The sequence below is a fragment of the Podarcis erhardii genome (assembly GCF_964252035.2).
Source record: "Podarcis erhardii genome assembly, chromosome: 6".
Lineage (NCBI taxonomy): Eukaryota > Metazoa > Chordata > Lepidosauria > Squamata > Lacertidae > Podarcis > Podarcis erhardii.
Window position 1 is genome coordinate 27803011 of NC_138510.1, and position 25807 is coordinate 27828817.

General features: G+C 43.3%; 1 protein-coding gene across 2 annotated transcripts; it reads right to left on the minus strand.

Annotated features, from left to right (window-relative positions):
- Positions 1-2284: 2284 nt before the first annotated feature.
- IFT52 (intraflagellar transport 52) lies at positions 2285-23700 on the minus strand. 2 transcript variants are annotated; one of them, XM_081867903.1, is made up of 14 exons: positions 23545-23700; positions 21685-21809; positions 18495-18582; positions 17314-17443; positions 16248-16323; positions 16067-16138; positions 15114-15240; positions 13819-13905; positions 12947-13015; positions 11982-12136; positions 10699-10786; positions 8603-8711; positions 3368-3513; positions 2285-2619 (listed from the first exon to the last, which is right to left on the minus strand). In XM_081867903.1, the coding sequence occupies exons 1-14, from the start codon at positions 23560-23562 to the stop codon at positions 2572-2574; spliced, it is 1338 nt and encodes a 445-aa protein (XP_081724029.1). In that variant the 5' UTR covers positions 23563-23700; the 3' UTR covers positions 2285-2571. The 2 variants fall into 2 exon arrangements, with proteins under 2 accessions (XP_081724029.1, XP_081724030.1); XM_081867904.1 differs by lacking the exons at positions 15114-15240; positions 16248-16323; positions 17314-17443; ... (1 more) ...; positions 21685-21809; positions 23545-23700.
- Between the last annotated feature and the right edge of the window lie 2107 nt (positions 23701-25807).

Consider the following 25807-nt stretch of genomic DNA (forward strand, 5'->3'; position numbering starts at 1 on the left):
TGACTTGTCAAGCTCAAGCTCTGCAAATGACAGCAAAACCAATTACACAGAGGGTGTGTTCCACAATACCAAATCTTCTACTCCATGCAGGGAAGATAATCCCTCTAAACCGACAACTGAGAATATGTCGAAGAGCTCTGAAATAAATGATGTTGCAGTCTTCAAGAAGCCGCCACCGCCGCCACCAATATTGGAGATCTCTGGAATACAAGCCACTCTGGGCAATGTACTTTCTCCAGAAGCAAGCTTAGAAGAATTAGGGTCCCTGGGCTCTGTGAAGCTTGATACACCATCTCTGGAGATGTCAAACCTTGCCATGCCTCTGGGTGGTAGTAGTGCTGTGTCTGTTACTATTACAAGACACTAGACTCCTGCACTTTGATTTAATGTTTCACTGGTTGGGCAAAAGCTCCAGGTGGTTTGCACCATTCAGCCGTCTTGCTATGTTTCTTGCATTCTCTTTTTCCAGCTAACAAGTGAAGCATAAATGCAAATAAAGAACTGGTGACATAAGGCACTCGTGCTACGTGGACAAAGGCATGAAACCATCTGATAAGGAAGCACCTGGACAACTCTGTCCTTTTCTTGCTGAAGGTAACTCAGAGGCCTGTGTGGTCAACCCTAACTGGTAGCTGAACAGCCATACTTCAGAGCTGAACAAGCTTTAGGGGGATGTTTAACAAGCCCCAACAGCCAAGAGGCAACCGCCACTCCCCCCCTCCAGCTGGTGGTAAATGGTTGTTGCTCTGCTAATGACTTGGAAGTGAGACTTGCGTATGCTGTTCAGCTTGTTGCAAGATTAGGTATTTTATGTAAACAGGCAGCACCATTTTTCTGGACAACATTCATACTATCTACTGTAAACAGAACGTCATTGATTTCCTAATTATCATGTCTAGTCTACTCTGGTCTAGTTGGTACAGTGCCACATGGTTTTTGATCACGTGTAGTGATACCCGCATGATTGAAAGCTTATCTTTTTTCCAGTGAGCACTTTTTCACATAGTTCATTTGTCATGGCTTCCCCATACAATAATCACCTTAGTACAGGGTAAAATGATTTTACACTTTTGCAGTTCTGCTTTGGGTGACTGCCATCTTAAATACAAAGTTAAGTTTACACATGCTGCAGTGGTTACTGTAAACAGAGGCCTGTTCCCACTAGAAAGAGAAGTTAAGAAACATATTGCAACTGTTATTCTAAAGCCCATTATTCCAATTGCATATTTTGAGGTGTGATGTCAATAAATTGTGCTCATCTAAAATGTGGGTTGCAACATACTTGCTCCCCCAGCCTACTTCAGTCTCGGTTCACCCTTCATATCTATTTACTAATTCTCAGGGGATTGTAATAAGGGCAAGCGGATCATAACCTCTAGAATGAGTCTGTGAAGTGTTCTTCAAATTGGCCATACTCTCAAGATCATAGCCTTAGTAACAGAACACAATTCTTTTCATCTTGTATGTTTTAGGTTTCACTACCGTTATATTTTCAATTATCCAAGCGAGGAGGGACTGAGGCCTGAACTGACCAAAATTGCCAAAGCAAAATTCCACATTCAAAGCATCCTTTTGAAAGAGGCATCTTCTTCTTCTTCTTTTTTTAAGAGGATCAGAAGTCACCCATACTGGTGAGATGCCATGTATGATTCAAATCTAAAAGTGAGAGTTTATAGATGCAGTTTACAACTTTGTAGCTTTCCAAGTCTTAGTATTCACCCTGCAAACTTATATCATTATGTTGCTAAAATGCAGCAGTTGGAATGCGCATCTTTTGATTTCTTAAAATTGTATGCATTTCTCATGGCTTTTGACTGTTACTTTTAAGTATTCTGAACTCTTACAGTTTTGCCAGCTCAGCAATACATGCATCTGTCAAGGCAGATGAGTAACATTAATGATCTGAAAAGGAGCAAGTGCCCAGATGAGGTTGGAAAAACCACACAGAGTGGGGGGGAGACATACACTTGCCTTTAGAATATACCCTCCTAAGCATCCTCTTCAAGGCAATCGCTAACTTGCAAGAGGATTTATAGGACATGGTTGCAGCAGGGGAGCTACAGTAAAGACCAAACAAGGCCATTAGTCAGAATGTGCAAAATCTTGAGTAAAAAGGAGCAAGCAAGCTTGTGACAACACCCACCCTACTTATAGGTATATGCTGTTTGTTGTATAGCCATGCTTTTACCTTCTAGAAGATTATCTGCCTCTTCCCCACTGTATATGCATACTGTATTAATCCACACACAGAGACGCATTGAAGGGTGACAGCTAGAAACAAGAATTTTAGGTTGTACAAAATGTGATATTTATTTGTTTATAAACAGAAATATTAAATATGGAATGCTTCATACATAAGAAATTATCAAAATTATTGCTGCCTATAAGGCAATCCCTCACTAAAACGCTTCGGCGTTTTAGACTATCTACATATTTGTAAGGTAACATAGGGTACAGAAAATGGCAGGAAGAAGCAAAGCAAGCCAGTTTATTGAAGAAAAAAAACCAAAACAAAATAAGAGAAGCTGTTCTATTATCCTTCCCTGTGACATGAAATTTCCTTTCAAATATTCAAAAGCCACCCTGGAATCCAGTTTCACTTGTATCAATATCGTGCTCCTTTAAAGAAAAGAAAAAGGATATTTGTCAATACATACAAATGACTCTAGGCTCCTTTGCATTTTCAGTGTCCGAAAGAAAATTTAAATGGTCTTGAAGGTTTTCAGCTCCTGGACTTTATGGCCCGGGGTCGATACAATGTTCCCAAACGCTTGCCCATGTTTAACAGATTAGGAGCACCCTGAAGGCTCACACACACTTCTTCCCCACTCTTCTTATGTAAATTCCTCTTCCTATTTGCATAGCTGACTATCAATGTCCATAAAAATGTTACCACTAACCAGTTTGTAGTCACAGCTAGAAATGGGATTGCAAACTCTGGGTTTAGACAGCCCTGGTTAGCATTAACATTGGTGCACATATAACACTGCCCGAGGGTTGCTGCTAAAATGAAGGAGGGAATCTGGCAGTCAAGGAAGGAAGAAGCATAAAGTCTAATATGCTCAACTATCAACTAGGTATTTAATATTGCTTTCAATAAGGAGCACACAGAATCACAAAAAAGCCAGAAAGCATTCTCTCCACCCATCTTTTTTTTCTTCTGAAAGAGGTGTTGGAACAGAATACTCAATTAACTTGAAAAGCAAATTAGATAAAGCTCAAGTCCTATTTTATTATTAATTTTGATGTGACGCCTCCTCTATAGATCACTGAGATCAGGAAGGAGTCTGCTTTCCCAGAAATCTGGCTTTCATATCTTCCCAATGATCACTGGACAGGGCTTCAAGAAAAATGTCCATTAGTTTACCTGATTTAACTTCTTGAACTCCACCACTTGGAAGAAAATGTGCTCCAGGATATGTTTGGCATCTTGCTGCTCCTTTGGTAGTTTGTTAGTTACCCCTAGGATGTCCCCACATTTTCTTACATAGAATTCCAGATCATCTTCAGTGCCTAATAAGGACATAAAAGTAGTAGTAGTAGTAATAATAATAATAATAATAATAATAATTTTTTATATATACCCCGACCTCCCCAGCCAAGGCCAGGCTCAGAGCGGCTTACAAGCAATAATAAAAACAAGATGAATGATTACAACTTAAAAACAAAAATAAAATACAACAATAAATAATGGAACATTAAAAAATTAAAATGTAGCCTCATCGCAGGAGAAGGAAAAGAAAAAAAAGAGAGAGGGAGGGAATCAAATTGGCTCCAAGCCAAAGGCCAGGCGGAACAACTTTGTCTTACAGGCCCTGCGGAAAGAAATCAGATCCTGCAGGGCCCTGATCTCATGAGGCAGAGCGTTCCACCAGGCCGGAGCCAGAGTTAAAAAGGCCCTGGCTCTGGTTGAAGCCAATCTAACTTCCTTAGGGCCTGAGACCACTAGGGTGTTGTTATTTATGGACCTTGAGGCTCTCCGCGGGGCATACCAGGAGAGGCGGTCCCGTAGGTACAAGGGTCCTAGGCCGTGAAGGGCTTTAAAGGTCAAAAGCAGCACCTTAAATCTGACCCTGTACTCCACCGGGAGCCAGTGCAGCTTAAAAAGCACTGGGTGAATATGCTCCCATGGCAGAAACCCCATGAGGAGCCTCGCTGCAGCATTCTGTACCCGCTGGAGTTTCTGGGACAGCTTCAAGGGCAGCCCTGCGTAGAGCGAATTACAGTAGTCAAGCCTGGAGATGACCGTCGCATGGATCACTGTGGCCAAGTCGGGGCGGGAAAGGTAAGGGACCAACTGCTTGATGCGGCGAAGGTGGAAAAATGTCGCCTTGGCTGTTGCTGTAACCTGCGCCTCCTTGGAAAGGGAGGCGTCAAGGATTACACCCAAACTCTTAACGGAAGGCAATGGCACTAATTGGGCCCCCGCAAGAGAAGGGAGTTGGTCCCTCATCCCCATGCCATCCCGACCTAGCCATAGGACCTCTGTCTTCGAAGGATTTAGTTTCAATCGGCTCCCACGAAACCATCCAGCCACAGCTTCCAAGCATCTGGTCAGTGTGTTCGGGGTCGAGTCGGTGTGGCCATCCATCAGCAGATAGAGCTGAGTGTCATCAGCATATTGGTGACAGCCCAGCCCAAAGCTCCAGATAATCTGGGCAAGGGGGCGCATAAAGATGTTAAAAAGCATCGGGGAGAGAATTGCGCCCTGTGGCACTCCAGACACCAAGGAGTGGCGCGACGACATTTCCCTCCCTAGTGCCACCCTCTGTCCCCGACCAGAGATAAAAGAGCACAACCAGTTACGGGCTATGCCCTGTATCCCCACGTCTGCGAGGCGGTGGTCCAGAAGATCATGATCGACCATGTCAAAGGCTGCTGACAAATCTAAAAGGATCAGCAGTCCTGACCCGCCTCGATCCAGTTGTCTACGGAGATCATCTGTTAGGGCAACCAGAGCCGTCTCCGTCCCAAAACCAGGACGGAAACCGGACTGAAATGGATCTAATGCCGATGTTTCCTCCAGAAACCTACCAAGCTGTTCAGCAACCGCTCTCTCAATTACCTTACCCAGGTATGGAAGATTTGAAACTGGGCGGTAATTGGATAGGTCTAAGGGATCTAATGAAGTTTTTTTTAAGAGTGGACACACCACTGCTTCCTTCAGTTCCCCTAGGAATGTCCCCGTGTCAATGGACAAATTGATAATTTCAACCAGGGGGGTCCGCGCAACATCTGGACACTCCCTAATCAGCCAAGACGGGCATGGATCAAGGAGGCAGGTGGTGGGCCTACCAACTTGGAGGAATCTATCCACATCAGTAGGGAGTATCCGATCGAAATGGTCAAACACTGGACCTGAAGTCAGTCGAGGGGCCTCCGGTTCAGTCACTGTATCTAAATTGGCAGGGAGGTCACGGCGGAGCAACAGGACTTTCTCCGCGAAAAAACTCGCGAATGCCTCACAGCTGTGGGTCGAATTTGTGCTTAAATTTGGTTGTCCTTAAATTTGGTTGTGCTTAAATTTGGCTTGCGTGACAGAGACCTGGGTACGGGAAGGCGAAGTAGTCTTCCTACATGAGATAACACCCCCAGGTTTCTCTGTCCTCCATCAATCGCGGACTGTGGGTCGGGGGGGAGGAGTAGCGTTGTTATTCCAGGAGGATTGCTCTTTCAGAGCTCAGCCATCACCAGCGATCTCCGGCATTGAATGTGTTGGTCTCGTGTGGGGCACCAAGGAGAGCTTGGCTGTCTGGCTGGTGTACCGACCACCCAGCACACCTGCAGCCACCCTGTCAGACCTGCTGGAGGTGGTGGCGGGCTGGGCCTTGGAGTTCCCAAACCTACTGGTTTTGGGAGACTACTGGTTTTTGGGTGACAAAAAAGTCACGCATGGTGGCGGTTTTGTTGCCTATGGACCTGGCATTGCACAGCACCAATGACGGAGGTGTGTAATCCTTGCTCTCCCTACCCTCATCCCTTGGGATGGGGCATAGATTGGAAGGGGTTCGAGGATCACTGCATCTCGAAACCCTTCGCCGATAGAGATATCTAGCCCCACCGCCATTCCTCCCTAGCCCTTCAATTGTGGAAATCCCAGATCCCATACTAGCCTCCCCAATAGATGGGTAACATCCTGTCAGGGAACTGCCATCGGAAAGACAGGAGGTGGAGGGGCTCTCAGAAGTCAGGAGAGACTCAGCAGCGGAGGAAGGCACCAGTAGGGGGAGAATGGGAGATCAGAGAGAGAGGGAGGCGAAGGAATGGCTCAGGGAGTCTTCTAGCGATAACAGCGGAGAAGTCTCAGGACCTCCCATAGGTACACCCACTCCTCGCCGGAAACTGTCACGCCGTGAATCCAGACGACGTGTTTCCGTCAAGGAGCTTTTATGCTGGAGTAAATTCCGTAAATGCCCACTGTCGGATTCTGCCAGCGATTGACGGAGCCATGCTCCGCTAAAGGGCTCCGCTAAAGACAGAGCTTTGCTAAACTGAGCAAACTCTGAGGGACTAAGCTTTTACGCACAAGCAGCTCATCATCCCATCACACATCCCCTCAATAACAAGTCATCCTTGGGCCAGGACTCATGGGTCAAAATGGTATGGGAAAGAGGTGGAGGTCTGATAGGGTAAGTATCCCTAGAAGATAAAACCCAACCAACCGCACCCCAAGCGGGAGGACAGTCCCATGGTGTTTCATTAACTGTCAATCCCCCTCTCCCTCCTGGGTTAATTGGAGGATTGTTGGTTCTATCTGTGGCTGTGGAAGTACTAATGAGGTATGTGTTATAAAATGTGGATCACTGGCCAACAAAGAGCCAGATTCGAATTTGGAAGATCTGTCCATCCTGTCTCGCCAGGAGTACAGTAGAGAAGGCTGATCATTCTGATAAGTTTTTGGAACATTAGGCAAAGGTCCAGATGTAGATTTGGTGCTGGATATCTCCAGATTGTCAGCAACATAGAGTTCTTTATGTGTTGTTGCCATAGAAATGTCGGAGGCGCCAAATTCCTCATCTAATTTGGTGTCGTTTGAAAAGGGAACAGGGAGTTGCACTGATGTCTTTCGATGGGATAAAGAGCTGTTGGATGTCTTTAAATATTGTGTTCTAGGCTCTACTGTCCTTATATTTTGGGTAGAAATCTCAGTCTTTATACTCATTAGCCTCTTCTTCAGGTCTTGTAATTCTAGGCTTACAGAGTTCTTTTCTTCCTTCGGGCAATTAGTATTTCTAGTGTTGAGCTTGGTTTCCTTTATCCGCATTAGCTTTGACTCTATGCAAGGGACCAATTGCCTCCTAGTTTCGTCCTTAAATACCCTCACTGGGCGGAGAGAATGGAACCACCATAGGGTATCCTTTATCTCCATGAGTCGAGATGGGAGGGTTGATGACCTAAAGGTCATAAATAGGTGCATGGTGTTTCTCAAGGTAGGCAGGAAGTGGAAATTTTCTAGATCTACATTTCGGTAATGGTAATTCAGGAGCTGAGACAAGGACATAGTAATTTGTCTGCGGTTCATGCACCTATGAGTGTATCGGTGAATCTCAAGCATTATCTGGTTCGTTTGCAAGACTTGACAGGACCTCACTTCATCCATAGTTTGAGTTGGTGAGTTGTTAACAGAGTCATTTCTTATCATCCTTTTAAGCACTTGGGCATTTAAAGGGGAGGAACTAGTATCCAATTGTTTCTCAATGTTAACTATTCTGGTGAGGATTTCATCCAGTCTTTGGAGAACCAGAACCATAGTTTCTGCAGACAACATGCAAATCTCTTGGTAGGGGTGCGTATCCCGAATTGGTTGAAAGCAGGCTCCTCTGATATTTTGTTCTAGAGGCATGGGTGGGTGAGCGTTAGGAGTGGGAGGAATCTCTCCTGCTCCTGCTCTTGCCCTCTTGGACGGATTAGCTTTTTCTGGGAGGAGGGGGGTCGGGTCATTGACATCCTCCTTAAGGGGGGGTGAGGTTCCCCCAACGTTGTTACTCACTGTTTGTTCTATTTGCTCCGTTTTCTCGGTTTCCTCAACCCGCTCTGTTTCTGAGCCAGGGCAGATGGCGTTGGCTCTCTGCCGATTCTTTGTTTTAGAGGAATTGTGAGTCTCAATAATGGTCTTTTGGCTCTTTGCACCTCGTTTTCTCCTTCCGGCAGGCATTCTCAATAAGGAAGTAGCATAATACACACAAAATTTGCCAAACCATTTAAAGATATTATATGGGTTTCCACAAGCAGAGAAGGGATGCAGAGCCTATATGCAGCCACACATTACTAGACCACAGGATCCTTCATCCCTGACCACTGGGGCTGGGCTGGAGGTAACTGGTGTCCAATAACATCCAGAGGGCCACATATTATCTATCCTGATCTAGAGTACCTCCATTAGCATGAGGAAATAGATTTAAAAGATCTGGTTTTCTTAACAAAATGCAAAGTATTTTGGAAAAATTTTAAGGTATGCATAATATGGAGGACTTCAGTAATTTTCAGCTTTCTAAAGTGTGCCCTGGAGATAAAAGTTTGAGAAGCTCTTCATCTAGAAAGTTCCCCTGCCCTTCCCACAAATAGTTTAGCAATCCCAAGTTCAAATGTTTGCACTACTTACATTTGTTTGTTATTTGAGCAAGGCGAGCTTTCTCAGAAGAGAAAGTTTCATCCAAATCAAACAGGTCCAGGCTGGGAGGAGGCAGCTCTCTGAAGGCCGGTGGAAAAACCTAGTAAAGATTAGGCAAAACTTAACATGCTGAGTCTGCCCATACTTGTTCAGAGAAAAAGAGCATTGGTGCAGGCTCTAATTAAACTACTCGCATGCTGTAATCTTGTTTATACTATGTAAGCCTCAGAAAGTAAACTATTCTGTTTATAGCCCCTTCAAAAATATATACAGGTTTGACATTTCCAATTTCTACTTCGGGAAAATCAGTGACATTCAGTTTAAGCATTTTGGTGAGAGGAAAGCAAGCACCAGATTACTTGTTTCCTAACCACAGGATGTCAGGTCTTGGAAAAGTGTGTTCAGGGCATAGCCTGAATTGAGAGAAATGTGATTAGCTGCAAGGACTGGACACATAAAATAAGTTAGGCTGTCCATGTAGGGAATTTCTAACTTTGAGGAATGATGGGCAGAACATAATGTCTGGGTTAAACTTTTCCTCATTTTTACTGCCTTCCTTTGAAAAACAAACTTTTGGTCAGCTACAACAGTGTTTCCCAACCGGGGCCCATATGCCCCCTGGACCCTTCCATTTCAGGCGTCGGGGAAATGGCATCCTCCCCCCCCCCCTTTGGCTGTGCATCAGAGGAACAAAGCAGTTAAAGTCCCTTGCAAGTTTAAGAGTGTTTAATGATCACAGACAAAGAACAAAACAGCCATTCTCAAAGTTAAGGTGCTGCCAATTAGGTTTTCTTCCTACTTTCCACCCCCCCCAGCCATCCTCGTCACTTCCCCTTCTGGCAACCTGATCTTGCAACCACTGAGCCTTCTGCAAAGTAACCTTATCAGCTCTCTTTGCCCTTGGAGAGAGAGGCTGGACAATTTCCAGCGAAGGGGAGTCAGTTATGTCTCTCTCTTCCTGTTCTGTTTCTCCGTTCCCCACTCAGCTCTGCCCAGCTTTTGTCTTCCGAACTATGTCCCTCTGCAGACCAATTCTCTATACGGCTCTACTGTTCCTGGGCAGCTTCAGGATCCTGGTCAGGAGCAGGAAAAGGGAGAGGTTCCCACCATTCCTCATCAGAGCTGTAATCCTCAGTCTGGTCTCTGACACCCCAGGATATTCCAAGGGGTCCACAGGTGAAAAACGCATAAATGGGACACCATGGCATGAGACTAGGGAGCAACAGAGGGGAAGTGAAAAGTGAAGAAAACAGAAAAGTGACCAAGAAAAGAAAAAAGAAAACAAAGAAGTGAAGAAAAGAGAAAACAGAGAAGTAGAGGGAGCAGAGAAGTGACCGTGATTCCCAATGCATGGAGTGCCACACGCACTTTGCAGCGAAGTCGCTTCCAGTTCCTTCTCCCTCCCACTTCCGCACTCCACTACTGCATGCACCAAGCTGTCCACATGTCGTTTGTCACGGGCAAGATGCGTGGCTGCTGCAGTGTTAGTGTGTGGGGTGCTGTTTCTTCGTGCAAGTATTACTGTGAGAGGAGGCATGTTGCTGCATGCAATTGTTACTCAGCCTCACGCAGAATCGGCTCAACGTAATGGACAGAGGTGATCTTCAGTTATCCCTCGCAGCAAAAGAACCAGATATAAAAAAGCTTGTTTCTGGTCACCAAGCACAAGGGTCACATTGATCAAGAAATACTTAAAAGTATATTTTTTTGTATTTTGTAGAAATTATAAATATATATATAACATGTTCTATTTACAAACAAAACATCTGAATAGCTACCCTTTCTGCCAGTAGGACAGGGGCGGCCACAGGAAGGAAACAAGGTCTGAAGGAGGCCACGGTTGGAAAAAGGTTGAGAAACACTGACCTACAATTCACAGACCTGCTTCAACACACATTGTAACTTTCAGTCATTCTGCCAAGATGACCTGCCTGATCCTCGCTTCCTACCCCATAAGCCTTGAACTCTCCCTGCGCTATATATTGTGTTGCCTCTTCTGTTTCTGAAATCACCCAAGACCCATCTGTTCACCCTACTCATAAATGCTTGTCACCTTATTTCCTTCCTCTCCCAGGACAGTTACTTACAGCTGGCTGAAGTGCAGGCAACGGAGTTTCAAACTGAGGCTGAATTAGTTGGAGCGGTTCGTATTTCACATTCAGCTGCTCATAAGACCTGCAACATATAACAATGTGTAAAGTTTGCAGCATTGGCTAAAGGTTTTTTGCTTTGGAGTTTTGACATGTGTTAACAACTTTTACTATCACCATGAGTCCAGGATAGATATTAATTTAACTATGCCAAAATTATAACTAGGATTAGAAGTGTACATGGGCAAAACCCCAAATTTAACCACCTTTCTGCTGATGGTGCATAGCATATTGAAATTCAAGTCAAAGTACGATACTGAACCAGAGTTTTAGAAGACATCTGAAGGCAGCCCTGTTTAGGGAAGCTTTTAATGTTTGATGTATCACAGTATTTTAATATTCTTCTGGAAGTCACCCAGAGTGGCTGGGGAAGCCCAGCCAGATGGGCGGGGTATAAATAATAAATTATTATTATTATTATTATTATTATTATTATTATTATTATCATTATCATCATCATCATCATCATCATTATTAAAAATGCTGAACAGCTTGGGGCCATGTTATATGAAGGACTGCATCTGCCCATATGAACCTTGAAGACAACAGCATCAGAAGCTCTACCTCTGTGCCACCTTTAAGACTGTTAAGATTGGCGGACACCAAGGATAGGGTCTTTGCAGTAGTGGCCCCTGTTCTTTGTAACTCCCAAAGGATACATAGTGGCCCTTTCAGTCCTGGCATTCAAAAAGACCTAAAAAACCCTACCTGTTTCAAGTGGCTTTTACCTGATGCACTTTGCTGCTGATTCTATTGCTTATTTTATATTGCTGCCTACTGTTGTATATTTTAAATATTTTAAAAGTATTTAACAAAATGTATTTTTATTGTAATTTAATGTTTGTGTTATTGTTCTCCATCTTGTTCTCCAGCTTGAGAGGACTCTGTCCTCAAAGAGCCTATAAACAACAAAAATAATGCAATGAATAGGCCCTAAAATCTATTAAACTAAAATGAAGAAGAAAAAGACACTGAGTTGGATCCAGACTTTGCTGTCTGCAAATGGAAGATCTCCTTTTGCACACAGGAAACATTTGATCAGGTGTGTGTGTATAATGTGACTTCTGCTGATTCTCCCAGCCCCCAATCCTCTGGACCAGAGTTTCACAGGGTGCAAAGTGATGGGGAAAACTGTTAAAAGTTGCCTCCTCACTCCTGCTGCTGGCAGCAAAATCTGGATTCAACCCATTGTTTTGGGAAACATAAATGAGGTCACCAACTTGATGATTTTCGGAAGTGCAGTGGTATCCAGCTGGTAAATAGACATGTCAAAAAGTGTTGTGAAGTCTCGTGGATTTTCATCTCCCTCCTGCAGGCAAACTCGCAGTCGCTCTGATAGGGTTGCTATATCTGGAAGCATCGTATAATCAGATATCTGGAGGAAAAGCACACAGAAATTGCTGTGAACAAAGAGACAGCTCACACTAAAAAGGGAACCTTTCCAGTGAGCTAAACAACTACATGATAAAAGAAATGCATCTTGAATCATATATCCAAGAAACAATACACTTAAGAGTGCGGATTTTACTTTAGTTTGGCCAATTTTCTAACCGTCATAGTTATGAGCACTTATATACATCTCTTGATATAGGAAACGGATTTTAAAAGCTTCTTCAACAGTTAAATAAGTTTGGTGGAAATAAATTTATCTTCTGTACGTACTTCTAAATTCACATATATTATGATACCTCTTTATTTTTCATGATAAAACCTATTTGTTGATGGCAGACATCATAGGAAAGAAAATTAGCTTTACTTTTTCAACTCAGTGTATTCTTCACAACATGACATTACTACAAACTGCTAAGTAATTTTAAAGTTTCGGATAATTGGAAAGTTGAAACAGTGATAGAACTGAATAAACTTTACAGAGCAAGTGTAAAAATTAACAACTCAACTTTTTGTCTTTAAGTTAAGAGTAGTCAATGGGGTCCACTCTAGATGTTATTGAACCCCCAACCCACATCAGTCCCAGTTCCCATGGCCAATGGTCAAGGATAATGGGAGTTGGAGCCTGCATCTAGAGGGCACAGCACCAGCTACCCCTGCTTTCAGCATCAAGGTTTCCTTCTTGGCAGGGACAAAAGTAAAAGATGCAAAAATAGAAATTCAGCAAAGTTGGCAGTTATACTTTATGATATACAAAGCTAATGTTACTAAATAATGTTGAATTAGTTCCCCTTACCTCGGGATCTTCTGCATCAATCTGGTTTAAATGGATGTCGCTTGTTGTAAGCCACTGGAACAGTACATCCTAAGAAACCAAAGACCCCAGTTATAATTGTGGAATTCTTTGAATTATCAAGATTAACAGTGCAAAACAACAACAACAACAACAACAACAACAACAACAACAACAACAACAGAAGTTCCTTGGCATATTCAAATAATCACACTTAGGAGACAACACATATAGGTAAATTGGCTGGAAGCAGAAAACATTATTTAGAGTAAATGATTACAAGAGAGGTGGTGGCTGCATTCTGATGTCACACTAAACCAGTCCTGTCTTGCATCCCTTTCCTAGCCACCACTGGCAACCAGGAATTCTAAAGTGGAACTGCTTCCAGGCGAGTGAAAGCAAGAGACTGCTCTGTTTTGCCAGCCCAATCATCTTCACTACTGGCTGCAGAGGTTTGTCACCTCCTTCATGGCCAGTATGGAATCTCATCTGGCTGATGAAGCAGAGTGCTCTGTTCCATGTCTCTAGCTTGACCAGCTCCTGCAGCCAATCGGAAGCCGCGGAAACTCTGTCGTATGTTTGGCTTCCAAAAATAGTTCGCAAACCGGAACAGTCACTTCCGGGGTTGCGGCGTTCAGGAGCCAAAACATTTGAGAACTAGGCTGTTCGAAAACCAAGGTACAACTGTATTGCAAAAAAGACTACATACCATAGCGTCCAAAAGAATCAAGTAGCAAAAACTTCAACTTAATATGGTTGAAAAGTCAGCTCACTCTGCTGAATAACTCCAAAGCTTCAAATAAACCTGCTCAACTGATCGTTAGAGGGCATACATTATTAAAGTATTAGCAGTGAAGTTGACAACAGAGGCTCACCATAATCTTGCTGTTTTCTTCTTTTTCCAAATATTGGTCACTGAACATATGACAAGATCCTAGTACAGCTAACTTGCCACCTTGATTCTATCAAAGAAAAAATCAGTAGAACACATTCAATAACTTATACTGTACACCAATGCTTTGTCTTACCAGGTGTACTTTTTATATTACACTCTTTAACATTCTGCATTACTTTATTGCAGGATTGGGGAATCTGGTCTGACCAACAGGCCAGATCCCTCTGTCCACTACACCTCACAAGCCAGATGTGACAGGTGACTGTGGTATTTTCCTAGACTGGCTGTGTGGGATAGGTATTGGAGGCACAGTACTACAGTAGCTCTTTGAATTCCACCTCATGTGTCTTGAACAGATTTTAGATTTTCCTTCTGATCATTTTCTCTGCCCTAACAGACATTCTACTATTTTCTTCAGAATCCTCTTGCACATGTTCCAAACTGCCAATATCCCTATTATACCACGGTCCCCAGAACTGGACACAGTACACCTGATCGGGTCTGACCAAAGCAGAACAGAGCAAACTAATACTTCCCTGTATCTAGACAATATATTTCTGTTGATGCAGCCTAGAATTGGCTGGGACACTAAAAATTAATTTGTCCAACAAAAGTCTCAGTTTTGAGGACACCATACACTCATATTACATATTTCTAAGAAGGCATTAAAAGCTCATACAGATTATGAATGCACAGACACTACTGGGGCAGAATAAAGAAAAGATTACAAGGCATACTTGTTTGGAATGCCTTTAATAACTGGGATAAACTATGTGTACAAATGTCAAGTTATCTTGTTTTTATCCATCTCAGTTGAATTTGTATGGATGCTTAACATGCTGTTCCCTTTTCCAAATATTTTGGGATAAGCTAAGAAAATAAGTAAGTAAATTCAAATGAACATATTTACCATACATTATTTAAAGTTAGTAAATTACACTAAAAATGAAGTAAAAGTATGATAATCTAAATTTACAACAGGGCCTATCTTTAGTTTTATTCACCTTTCAGCATTTTGTCTTAGAAGTGTTTTAGAAATGGTATAATTATTATTACTAATGACTGATAAAACTGGGGAGGAACTGCAATAACAGTTCAATGTGCTTCCCTACCCCTGTTATAGGTCAACTCTTTTCAAAGGTTCCAACATAAAGGAGCTTTTATCTGAATGCTTTCCTGCTAAAGTTGCACAAGATGTGCAAGTAACAGAAATTATGAACGAAGTTACAAAATATCATGTTTTACAAGTATTTGATGGCTCATGCAGTTATGTACCTTAAAGTGATAAAAAGCCAAGATGGGTCTATTAAGAGGAAAGCAGACAGATCCCGTGGACAGAACAGCCACTGCTGGTTTCATCACATTAAGTGTAGCACCAAATGGATACACAAAAGTGAGAGCCCTACAAAATAGTACAAAGAGTGTCATAAGCATTTTCTATATTTCACAGAATTGCAATGCTGTCAAACACAATCAACCATTCTCTCTGTCCACACCCCTTCATGCTCTTCTGCTGGTAGGAGCTTTTTTTTCTTTTAAAAAAGAAAAAAGATACCTTGTCTTTGTAACACTCTAAAATTAATTGTGATGGCTTAGATCCAAAGAACCAAAAGTGGACGAAAAGTGCATTTGTACTGCTCAGCAAGCATTCACAGAAGTCTTCTACTTCTCCCGGGGCAGTACCACAATTTAGCAGAGGTTACAATACTGTATAGGCAACAGACTGAATAAGGAAGGAAAAAGGCTGAAGTTAATAGACTCCAGGCCACAAGAAAGTCTTGAGAAAGAACCTGTGCTTCAAAAAGAGCTTGTGACAATGCAATAACTTCTTGGGATTTGGGTGTCTCTTACAGTGCTCTTCCATTGCATTGTGAGTGGAAGAGGCCTTCCAATAGTGGATACAAATCAGTAATTATAAGGACTATACTTTATGATGTATTAAAATCCTGTTTTTCTTGCTTTCTGTGGTGACATGTTTAAAGCATGTATAAAAAATGTCCATAAACAGTAAAAAAAAAATCCAGAACACTGTGCTAAACTGTTCCCTTCCTTGGATTTTGTAGCATTACTCCACTTAAGCAGCATTTCAAGAGGCAAAATACAAAATCTTAGGCATTAATTAGAATATTCTACATATTTCAAGAGCACTTCCCACACAATGTTTTATTATAACTTTTCAGAATGAACATTGATGGCATTTGTAACATGGCTGGAAAGAAGGTACTTACTGTGAATCATTTCCACTGTTGTCTTCATCTATTATCCCAGACACTGTTTTTCCAGCAGCTCTACTTATTTCCCTTATAGATGGAAACCCAAAAATAACTGATTTGTAGTTGCAAAATATAGCTAAGTTACGCAAGATAAAATGTGAATGCACCCACACACCATCCACTAGCAAATACTTACCGATTTAAAACTCCATTGGAGACCAAAGCTTCTTTAGGATGGAAGTATTTATAATACACATTTCTCACCACAGAGTCTTAAGAGAAATGAAAAATAATATTTTTTCCAGTAAGATGCAGCGCTGCAAAGTATGGGCTATGGATTCTAGATCCTGGTTCTCTCTAATTGTATGAAGGCTGATGTTGCCAACAAAGCACCTTCTGACTTCATATGACCCGCCCCCCACCCCACCCTACTAAAATTTGGCTTGAAAGAAGAATAGTAGCCAATTGATTGGCTGCAGTGTGTGCCTGGCTGAGGTGTGCATGTGATGCCCACAACAGTTTCTGTTTGCAAATGTGCCCATGGTCCTTAAAAAGCTGGCAAATCTCTCATATTTTCCTTGTGGCAGCCCATAAGAAGATGCAGATGTACAATCATAGCAAAAGTACAAATGGAACAGTCACAAAGAAAGGTAAGAGGTGCAGTGGCTCTTTTGCTGTATCAGAAGCAATTCATCAAGCTATTCACTTTAGGCCAAGGCAGTTCTACATCACACATGAATCCACCTTCCCCAAGCCCTTGCACTGCTCTGCTCTTGCATCCACTGAATGCAGTCCATGCACTGAGGCCACAGAGAGGAGGGGCTGCTGAATATTCGAATGTGCAGTGCACACAATGGTTTAAAGAAAAATGAAAATCACAGCACAACGGTACGCAGCAAGCAATACAGCAAGAGATGTTCACTTAGAGCCTAACAGAGAGAAACTCTGTGGACCTTGCTCTCTGCTCACACAGAGTTCAGGCCTGCCGCCATACCAAATATCCCTCAGACTTGGATGTAATTTATCGTAGTACTGTTCACTTGCTTAGTATTTTCAAAATTAGCAATCATGGAAAAGGGAAGATGGCACAGCTACAATCATACTCTGTCACTAGCTCTTTTGGGACCTAGCAATATCAAATTAATAAAGCACACTCAAATTGCTGTAAATTGGGTCACTTGTTTGTGGTTTCTGACTATATGATATGCAAACATTCTCAAGACTGACCAAAGAAGAAAGCTTGTCCTCAGGTCAGTTATTACCATTATTGACCATGATCCCATATTCTTCCAATAAAAAGTTGATGTTGGTGTCATATCGAGATTCACCACCTTCTCCCAGCATCACCAGGATATCCCCACCACTTTCTAGATACTTCTTCAGAACCTCAAACTGTAAAGGAAAAAAGCAAGGTTTTCCTGCTTTTACACAATTTAACCCTTGAAAATTAGAATAGCAACACAACACAGCTTGCACATCCTTACAAAATACTAAGTCCCCTTTGGTAAAGAAACCCCATCTTATTATTCTTACAAGACAAAGGGGAAATTAACCCTAAAGATGGTTAAAGTTTAAGCAGTGCAAATAGGCATTTAAGCTAACAAACTACCTGCTGTTTGGCATATAGCAGAACAGGGCTAACTTTAGTCTTTCATAGTCCACTTTCTTTTCTTTTCTGTTTTTCATCTGTGAGTCCACCAATGTGTTTTAAATTTATCAAGTATAAGTGCATACTCAAGGTCTCTTTACAAGTTATGGCATAATTAATCTGCTCTAAGCAATTCTGAATAGGCATTCATGTTTAGTGCTTTAGTGGATTACATTTAGGCCGTAGTCCTAAAACTACTTACCTGAAAGTAAGCCCCATTGAATCCAACAGGACAGACTTCTGAGTAGACATGGTTAGAATTGTACAGTTAGGGCGGTGTTCAGCTAAATAATTTAGTGATTGTCCCTCTGCACGCTGTCTCCAGATTTGCTGCAGAGGACTGGGGGAATGCGTAGAACAGATTTATGGGGTGCACAGGGGAGGAGAGGGGGAGAATGTTCCACTGCATAAGGAAAAATCCTTGCACTGACAGAATGTGAACCTTAACGCTGCACTGAATTCTGCCCTATGTCTAGCACTCTTTGCAAAAATCCCAACAAGGCATTAGGTAATCCATTAGTAAACAGTGAACAGCCCACCTAACATACATACAGGGTACAGCACTGTGGCTCAGACACATTTGCAAGGCACCAATCCTGCCCCAGATCATACAAAACAGGACGGCCAGAGTGTGCATAATCCTGCTCTGCTTCTATGAATCCAAAAAGCCTATAAGATGTGATGCAAGAGAACCACTGAATCCTGAAGAAGTTCACAGGATCAAAATACCAGACAAGATCAGCAAGGTAAATAGATCTTTAAACAGTTATTGAGGTATTTAAGACAATTACATACTTCAGCAGCTGTGAACTTTTCCCTAGGTCCTGATGTAATCCAGAGTTTTACTCCTGTCAGCTTCTCTGAAGTTATTTCATCTTTTAAACTATGGACAAATTAATAGAAGACATGTTACCCAATAACGCATATCACTGGCAAACCACAATTCCAGGATTGGACATAACACAAAGACAGTGATCGTGTTTTGTCTTTTCTCAGCAGGGAGAAGGAAAAGAGCCATTTTAGCGGTGTTCAGGGTGAACTATGGCTTACTGTGACATGCATGCTGGGTCAATACCTCAATTGTCTAGGCAGATGTTGCATTATAATGTATTTTTTAATTTTCTTCTCTACTTTGAAAATGACTACAAAAATAAGAAGGTATTCAACCCTAAAATAAAGACTGGAGTCCTGAACAAGATTACCAAATCTCATTCTATTATCAAAATGTTCAAGGGAGATATATTACAAACCACGAAGACCTAATGCCAAATGCATATAGGTATATTAAGCTAAAAGCCTCATTTCACTTGCACAATTATCCCCACAATGAGGTTGAAGGGCTGATGCTTTAAAGAACAGGGGCTTAGACCCATCTTGAAAAGCTGTGGTTGAGGTAATAATAATAATAATAATAATAATAATAATTTATTATTTTTACCCCACCCATCTGGCTGGGTTTCCCCAGCCACTCTGGGCGGCTTCCAACAAAGATGAAAAATACACTAAAATGTCACATATTAAAAACTTCCCTGAAGAGGGCTGCCTTCAGATGTCTTCTGAATGTCAGGTAGTTGTTTATCTCTTTGACATCTGATGGGAGGGCGTTCCACAGGGCGGGCGCCACTACCGAGAAGGCCCTCTGCCTGGTTCCCTGTAACTTGGCCTCTCGCAGTGAGGGAACCGCCAGAAGGCCCTCGGAGCTGGACCTCAGTGTCCGGGCAGAATGATGGGGGAGGAGACGCTCCTTCAGATATACTGGGCCGAGGCCGTTTAGGGCTTTAAAGGTCAGCACCAACACTTTGAATTGTGCTCGGAAACGTACTGGGAGCCAATGTAGGTCTTTCAAGACCGGTGTTATATGGTCTCGGCGGCCGCTCCCAGTCACCAGTCTAGCTGCCGCATTCTGGATTAGTTGTAGTTTCCGGGTCACCTTCAAAGGTAGCCCCACGTAGAGCACATTGCAGTAGTCCAAGCGGGAGATAACCAGAGCATGCACTACTCTGGCAAGACAGTCTGCAGGCAGATAGGGTCTCATCCTACGTACTAGATGGAGCTGGTAAACAGCTGCCCTGGATACAGATTTGACCTGTGCCTCCATGGACAGCTGTGAGTCCAAAATGACTCCCAGGCTGCGCACCTGGTCCTTCAGGGGCACAGTTACCCCATTCAGGACCAGGGAATCCTCCACACCTGCCCGCTCCTGTCCCCCAAAAACAGTACTTCTGTCTTGTCAGGATTCAACCTCAATCTGTTAGCCGCCATCCATCCTCCAACTGCCTCCAGACACTCACACAGGACCTTCACCACCTTCACTGGTTCTGATTTAAAAGAGAGGTAGAGCTGGGTATCATCCGCATACTGATGAACACCCAGCCCAAACCTCCTGATGATCTCTCCCAGTGGCTGCATGTAAATGTTGAAAAGCATGGGGGAGAGGACAGAACCCTGAGGCACCCCACAAGTGAGAGCCCAGGGGTCTGAACACTCATCCCCCACCACCACTTTCTGAACACGGCCCAGGAGGAAGGAGCGGAACCACTGTATGACAGTGCCCCCAGCTCCCAGCCCCTCAAGACGGTCCAGAAGGATGTTATGGTCGATGGTATCAAACGCCACTGAGAGATCCAGCAGAACTAGGAAACAGCTCTCACCTTTGTCCCTAGCCCGCTGGAGATCATCAACCAGTGCGACCAAGGCAGTTTCAGTCCCATGATGAGGCCTGAATCCCGACTGGAAGGGATCCAAATGGTCCGCTTCTTCCAGGCGTGCCTGGAGTTGTTCAGCAACCACTCGCTCAATCACCTTGCCCAAGAATGGAAGATTTGAGACTGGGCGATAATTGGCCATCGTGGCCGCATCTAAAGATGGTTTTTTAAGAAGCGGTTTAATAACCGCCTCTTTCAGCGGGTCTGGGAAGGCTCCCTCATGGAGGGAAGCATTCACCACCCCATGAAGCCCATCGCCCAGTCCTTCCCGGCTAGCTTTTATAAGCCAGGATGGGCAAGGATCCAGGAGACAGGTGGTTGGCTTCACTCGTCCAAGCAGCCTGTCCACATCTTCGGAGGTAACAGATTGGAATTGATCCCACACAACTTGACTAGACAGGACTCTAGCACTCTCCCGCCCTGGCCCTGCTCCCACGGTGGAGTCTACTTCTTCCCGAATCTGAGCGATATTATCTGCAAAAAACTTTGCAAAATCATTGCAGGAGATCATGTGGCCCATACTGGGCCCCGATGTCGCAGGTGGTTCCGCTAAATTGTGAACCACCTGAAAAAGTCTCCTGCTGCTGTTTTCTGCAGATGTAATAGAGGCGGCGAAGAAAGTCTTCTTTGCCGTCGCTATCGCCACTTGGTAAGCTCGACGTTGAGCTCTAACCTGTGTCCGGTCAGATTCGGAATGAGTTATCCGCCACCGGCGCTCTAGCCGTCTCAACGATTGTTTCATTGCCCTCAGATCCGTGGAAAACCACAGGGCTGTCCAGGCTCCATGCAATCGGAGAGGGCGCTTCGGAGCCAAACAGTCAATAGCCCTGGTTAACTCCACATTCCAACAGGCCACCAGGGAATCGGCTGAAAGGCCATCAACATGGGATAAAGCATCCCCTACCACTCTCTGGAAACCATTTAGATCCATTAAGTGGCAGGGGCGGACCATCCGAATCGGTCCCACCTCCCAAGGTAAGGCTTGAATGAAAGACTATGAAACCCACACTCTGCCAATATCCTACACTAACAAAATAAGCTTGTTTAAAATCTGCAATCAGATATACAGATATTGTACAAGATACGAGGAGAGCAAAAATTTAACTGTTATGGGGCAGCCATTGTCCTGGGTACTTTCAAGCAATTTTATGCCTTCATCAAACTTCAATGCTGGTCTAGAAACAAAAGATGGCTCGCCTTCTCCTCTCAGAACAGCAGTAGTAAAAAGCAGGAAGCTAACACAGATCAGAAAAAAAGAAAACAATACATACTCCACTCACCTCTGTATCTTCCAGTTGCTTCGAAGCTTTTTTTGTAGAATCCTATAACCATTGTTCATAGTAAAAATTTCCTTTTTAGAAGCATTGAAGACGATTATATTACGAAGTTCTCCCTCCATAGTTACCTCAAAAATGAAAGAGCACAGGCAAATAAACAAAAAACAAAGCAAAATGAAAAAGTGCTATCATTATTCAGAAATTCTAAGAACCCTTCCCAGATTAATGTAGAATTAATGAATACCCACAATTAACCAAATAACATTATGTTTTATTGATTGATCTAGCACGGTGGAAAGAAAGAAAATCTGGGTTCTCTGCAAGGATTTTTGACTTCCAACTTTCCAAAAGCCCGAACCTGCCAAAAAGAATGCTAGTGAAAATGAAGAAAGCTTGGGGCGACAAGTGTATTTTGGAGTGGTATATCAGCATTGTTTGGTTCTTAGCTATGGCTTTTGTATCAGGCTACAGCTGGTGGATCTAAGAGTTCTAGAAAGCAAAGCCACCCTGTTCCAGCAATTGGGACAATAAAATAGTAGGCCAGAATCTCTTGTTCTTGAGCTATATTACTACACACACTCTCCAAGGGCTAGTTCCCAGGACTCTTTTGGGAGAGCTATAGGAGTGAATAAACTGGCATAAAATCATTACAAGCTTGCAGTGCTGAGATTTCCTAAGCATTTGTAGTTCGAAAAATGAGGGTAATTCTATCAGTAAGTCTATGATTTGGCACTGAGGAACAGAAATACAGTAAGTAGATTTGGAAGCAAGCAGGAGTTGCATCTAGTAATTAAAAAAACAATCTGCCTGAAATTGCATTTTTACAAAAGTTTATCTTAATCCCATTATAGAATCTCCCTCTCCAGAGGCTGAAGCATGAAGAATCATGATGTAGCTGGTGTTTTCTGACACAGCCATGGCACGAAAACATGGATCTGAGGCATTGGGCAGATTTTTCACATAGGTTTTATACAGAATGCCACCAAAACCACTATGACGTCTGTTGTCACAGGCACCTCAAAACTCAGCGTAACCAGCACCTCAAAACTCACATTAACAGCATTAACCATTGGATCTAGGCCTAGGGGGCACAGATCCTTACAGATTCTTGAACAGGAGCCTCTCCCTCAAACCACCATCAAATCACATTACATCTGTATCCTCAGACCATGCCACAATGTTTCTGGTGTTGGCTGACATGTTACAGATGTCATGTTTTTAATAGTAGGGGGTTTTTTTTTGGGGGGGGGGGAATCAGTATAAAAATATTGCAAGCTTGCTGCACCACAAAGTGTGGGACCTATTCCTGCACTGCAGGAGATTGGACTAGATGATCCTCAGGGTTGCTTACAACTCTACAATTCTCTGATTCTGTATAATTCAGTCTGTTAGGTGCAGATATGATCTGTGATTTGATGGTGGTTTCCATGTATCCTATTTTTTAAAAAAATCAAATTCAAGAGGACTCTTGGACTGGGGTAATGTTTGTTTGAGGGGGCTTTTGTTGCTGCTACTGAATTTTTTTTTTGTACATTTGTTTTGGATCTTATTATGATTTATGTGGGAATTTTCCAATATGGTTGCATGCTTTTGGATGTGTTTTATTTACTGCTCCTGCCTGCTTTTGCTGTCTTTGTAATTATGCAATTCCCGCCCCGTCCCCCGTTTGTAAGCCGCCTTTCAGCATGGTTTTTTCTGGCTACGGAAAGGCGGGAGGCAACTAAAATTTACCAGCTCGGACTTCTACAAGGTCCCAAGCTGAGGGGAGCCAGGGTCGTGCCTACAAAGTAACCCTCCGCCTCCATAAATGGTCCCGAGGGAGGGGGAAGCACCTCGCCACCGCCACCACAAAAGTTGACTTACCTGCGGGGTCGCCACCATCCTTTCCCCGTCCCCTCCAACTGCGGAGCAGCAGCAACGCGCGGTAACTAAGGGCCTTCTTCCTCCTTAGCAACGCGAGCCCTTTCCGTCTGCGCAGGCGCCCAGAGCGACTTCGCTGGCAGAAGCAGGAGGCGGGGGAGAGCAAGGGAAAGCCGCGTTGCGTCCGACGTGATGACGACACAGGCCCGCCTAGAGTCTCGGCTAGAGTCTCCTTGAGCTACAGGGAAAAGGCTCATTCAGCGGTGGAATCTTCCATTCTCGATGGTGGAGGGGAGTCCTCCAACGTCGGCAGCGGCAGGAGCAGGGAAAATCTCTCTTTTCAACGTGTGTTGTTGTTTTTCGCTTTGGAAGAGTTTTGGAAACAGCAGAGGGCACTGGATGTGGTGTAGTGTGACTTGAAGGGTTAGACCTAAATCCCAGAAATCTCATTCTCCCCCCTCCCCACTTTCGTGCTGAGTAGCAGCACGTTCCTAACATGTACTGTATTATTCTGTTGGTCATTTTCTTGTGTTGTCACTCTCTTGGGAACTCGTACCCGTTTATGTTTTATGTTTACTGGCAAGCAATTAATACATAAGCAACAAATAAATAAAAAGGAGTCTCCCTCCTACATAATGCAGCTAATTACATATTGCAAAAAAGTGGAAATGGATCACACCCACCCACCCACCAACACCCACTAAAGGGCAGACATTGGCACATGTACTATATAGGTACAAATTCAGGAATAGTTGCTGTGTTAAAAAGAGAAATACAATATATCTCACCACCGTGGGGAGACGATGACCTGTGTTGCTTGGTCGGTCTGTTGTTCGGGTGCTGAAAGTTGTTGACCCTTGCCCTCCTTCCTTAAAGCACTTTTATCTTTAAACTGGACAGCTCTTCAAGCAGAGAACTGTCTTTAGTAAACTAGCACACATGGCCATTTTGAGCCCTCACTCTTCCCAACCCCTCCAACACACACACACACACCCTACACCTGCTTATGTCATGCCTATGGTTTGTTCTCACCTGCTATGGAAGAGAACACTCCAAGAGAGTTTGCAATTGCTTGCAAGACAGAACCAAGGGATGAGAGGCTTTCAGGTCAATGTGCAGAATTGCAGCCCCTCTCTAATGTATTTCAATAATGACCATTTGAAGATGGGTGCATTACTTGGCTATACAGTGGTACCTCAGGTTAAGTACTTAATTCGTTCCGGAGGTCCGTTCTTAACCTGAAACTGTTCTTAACCTGAAGCACCACTTTAGCTAATAGGGCCTCCCGCTGCCGCCGCACCGCCAGAGTACGATTTCTGTTCTCATCCTGAAGCAAAGTTCTTAACCCGAGGTACTATTTCTGGGTTAGCGGAGTCTGTAACCTGAAGCGTCTGTAACCCGAGGTACCACTGTATTGCAAAACATGTAGGCTAGGGAACTGAATCCCAACCCATTTCAATTATTCTCCAATACTACTCCAATACTACTATTCTCTCAAGACTACCTTGTGTGTTTTCAGGTGAGGATAAGAAAAAGCATTGGGTCAGGCCTGTGGCCCATCTAGTCCAATATCCAGGTGCTTGTGGGAAAACTGTGATTTCCATTGACTGGTGTTCAGAAGCATACTGCCTCCACCACCGCTAGTAGACATTGTTAGACAGATTCATGGCGGTCTAATTGTATATGAAAGCCATTATAGCTCCATAGTTTAACTATGCACTGCATGAAATATTTTCTTTCAGCTGTCCTTAATCTCCCGACATTCAATTTCATTGGCTGTACACAATATTATGAAAGAGGAAGAAAAACCTTTCTGTATCCATGCCATGCATAAATTTCTATCATGTCACCTCTTCATTTTTTCTCTAAACTAAAAAGTCCCAAAGGCTGCAAACTTTCCTTATAGGGGAGTTCTTCCACCCCCTTGATAATTTTGGTTGCCCTTTTTTGAAACTTTTTGAACTCCAGAATATCCTTTCTGAGGACAGCTTTAGTTTTCATTAGTTGCATTTTGCTGGTTAACTAACCTGTGAAAATGATTATCACTAGTAACAATTCTGCTTCCCTACTTGTATATTTATTTATTGGTAAGTTTGTCAGATGTGTACTCCTAAGGGTTTCATCGGGTAGCATTAAGAGTGAAAGGGAAGCGATGTTTGCTTCCATACAATGATGCAAATATTATTTTGCAGCTGTTAAAGAAAAAGCAGATACGTCACATTAGAAAGGCAAGACTATGCTTACTAAAACAAGCAATGTGCTTCAA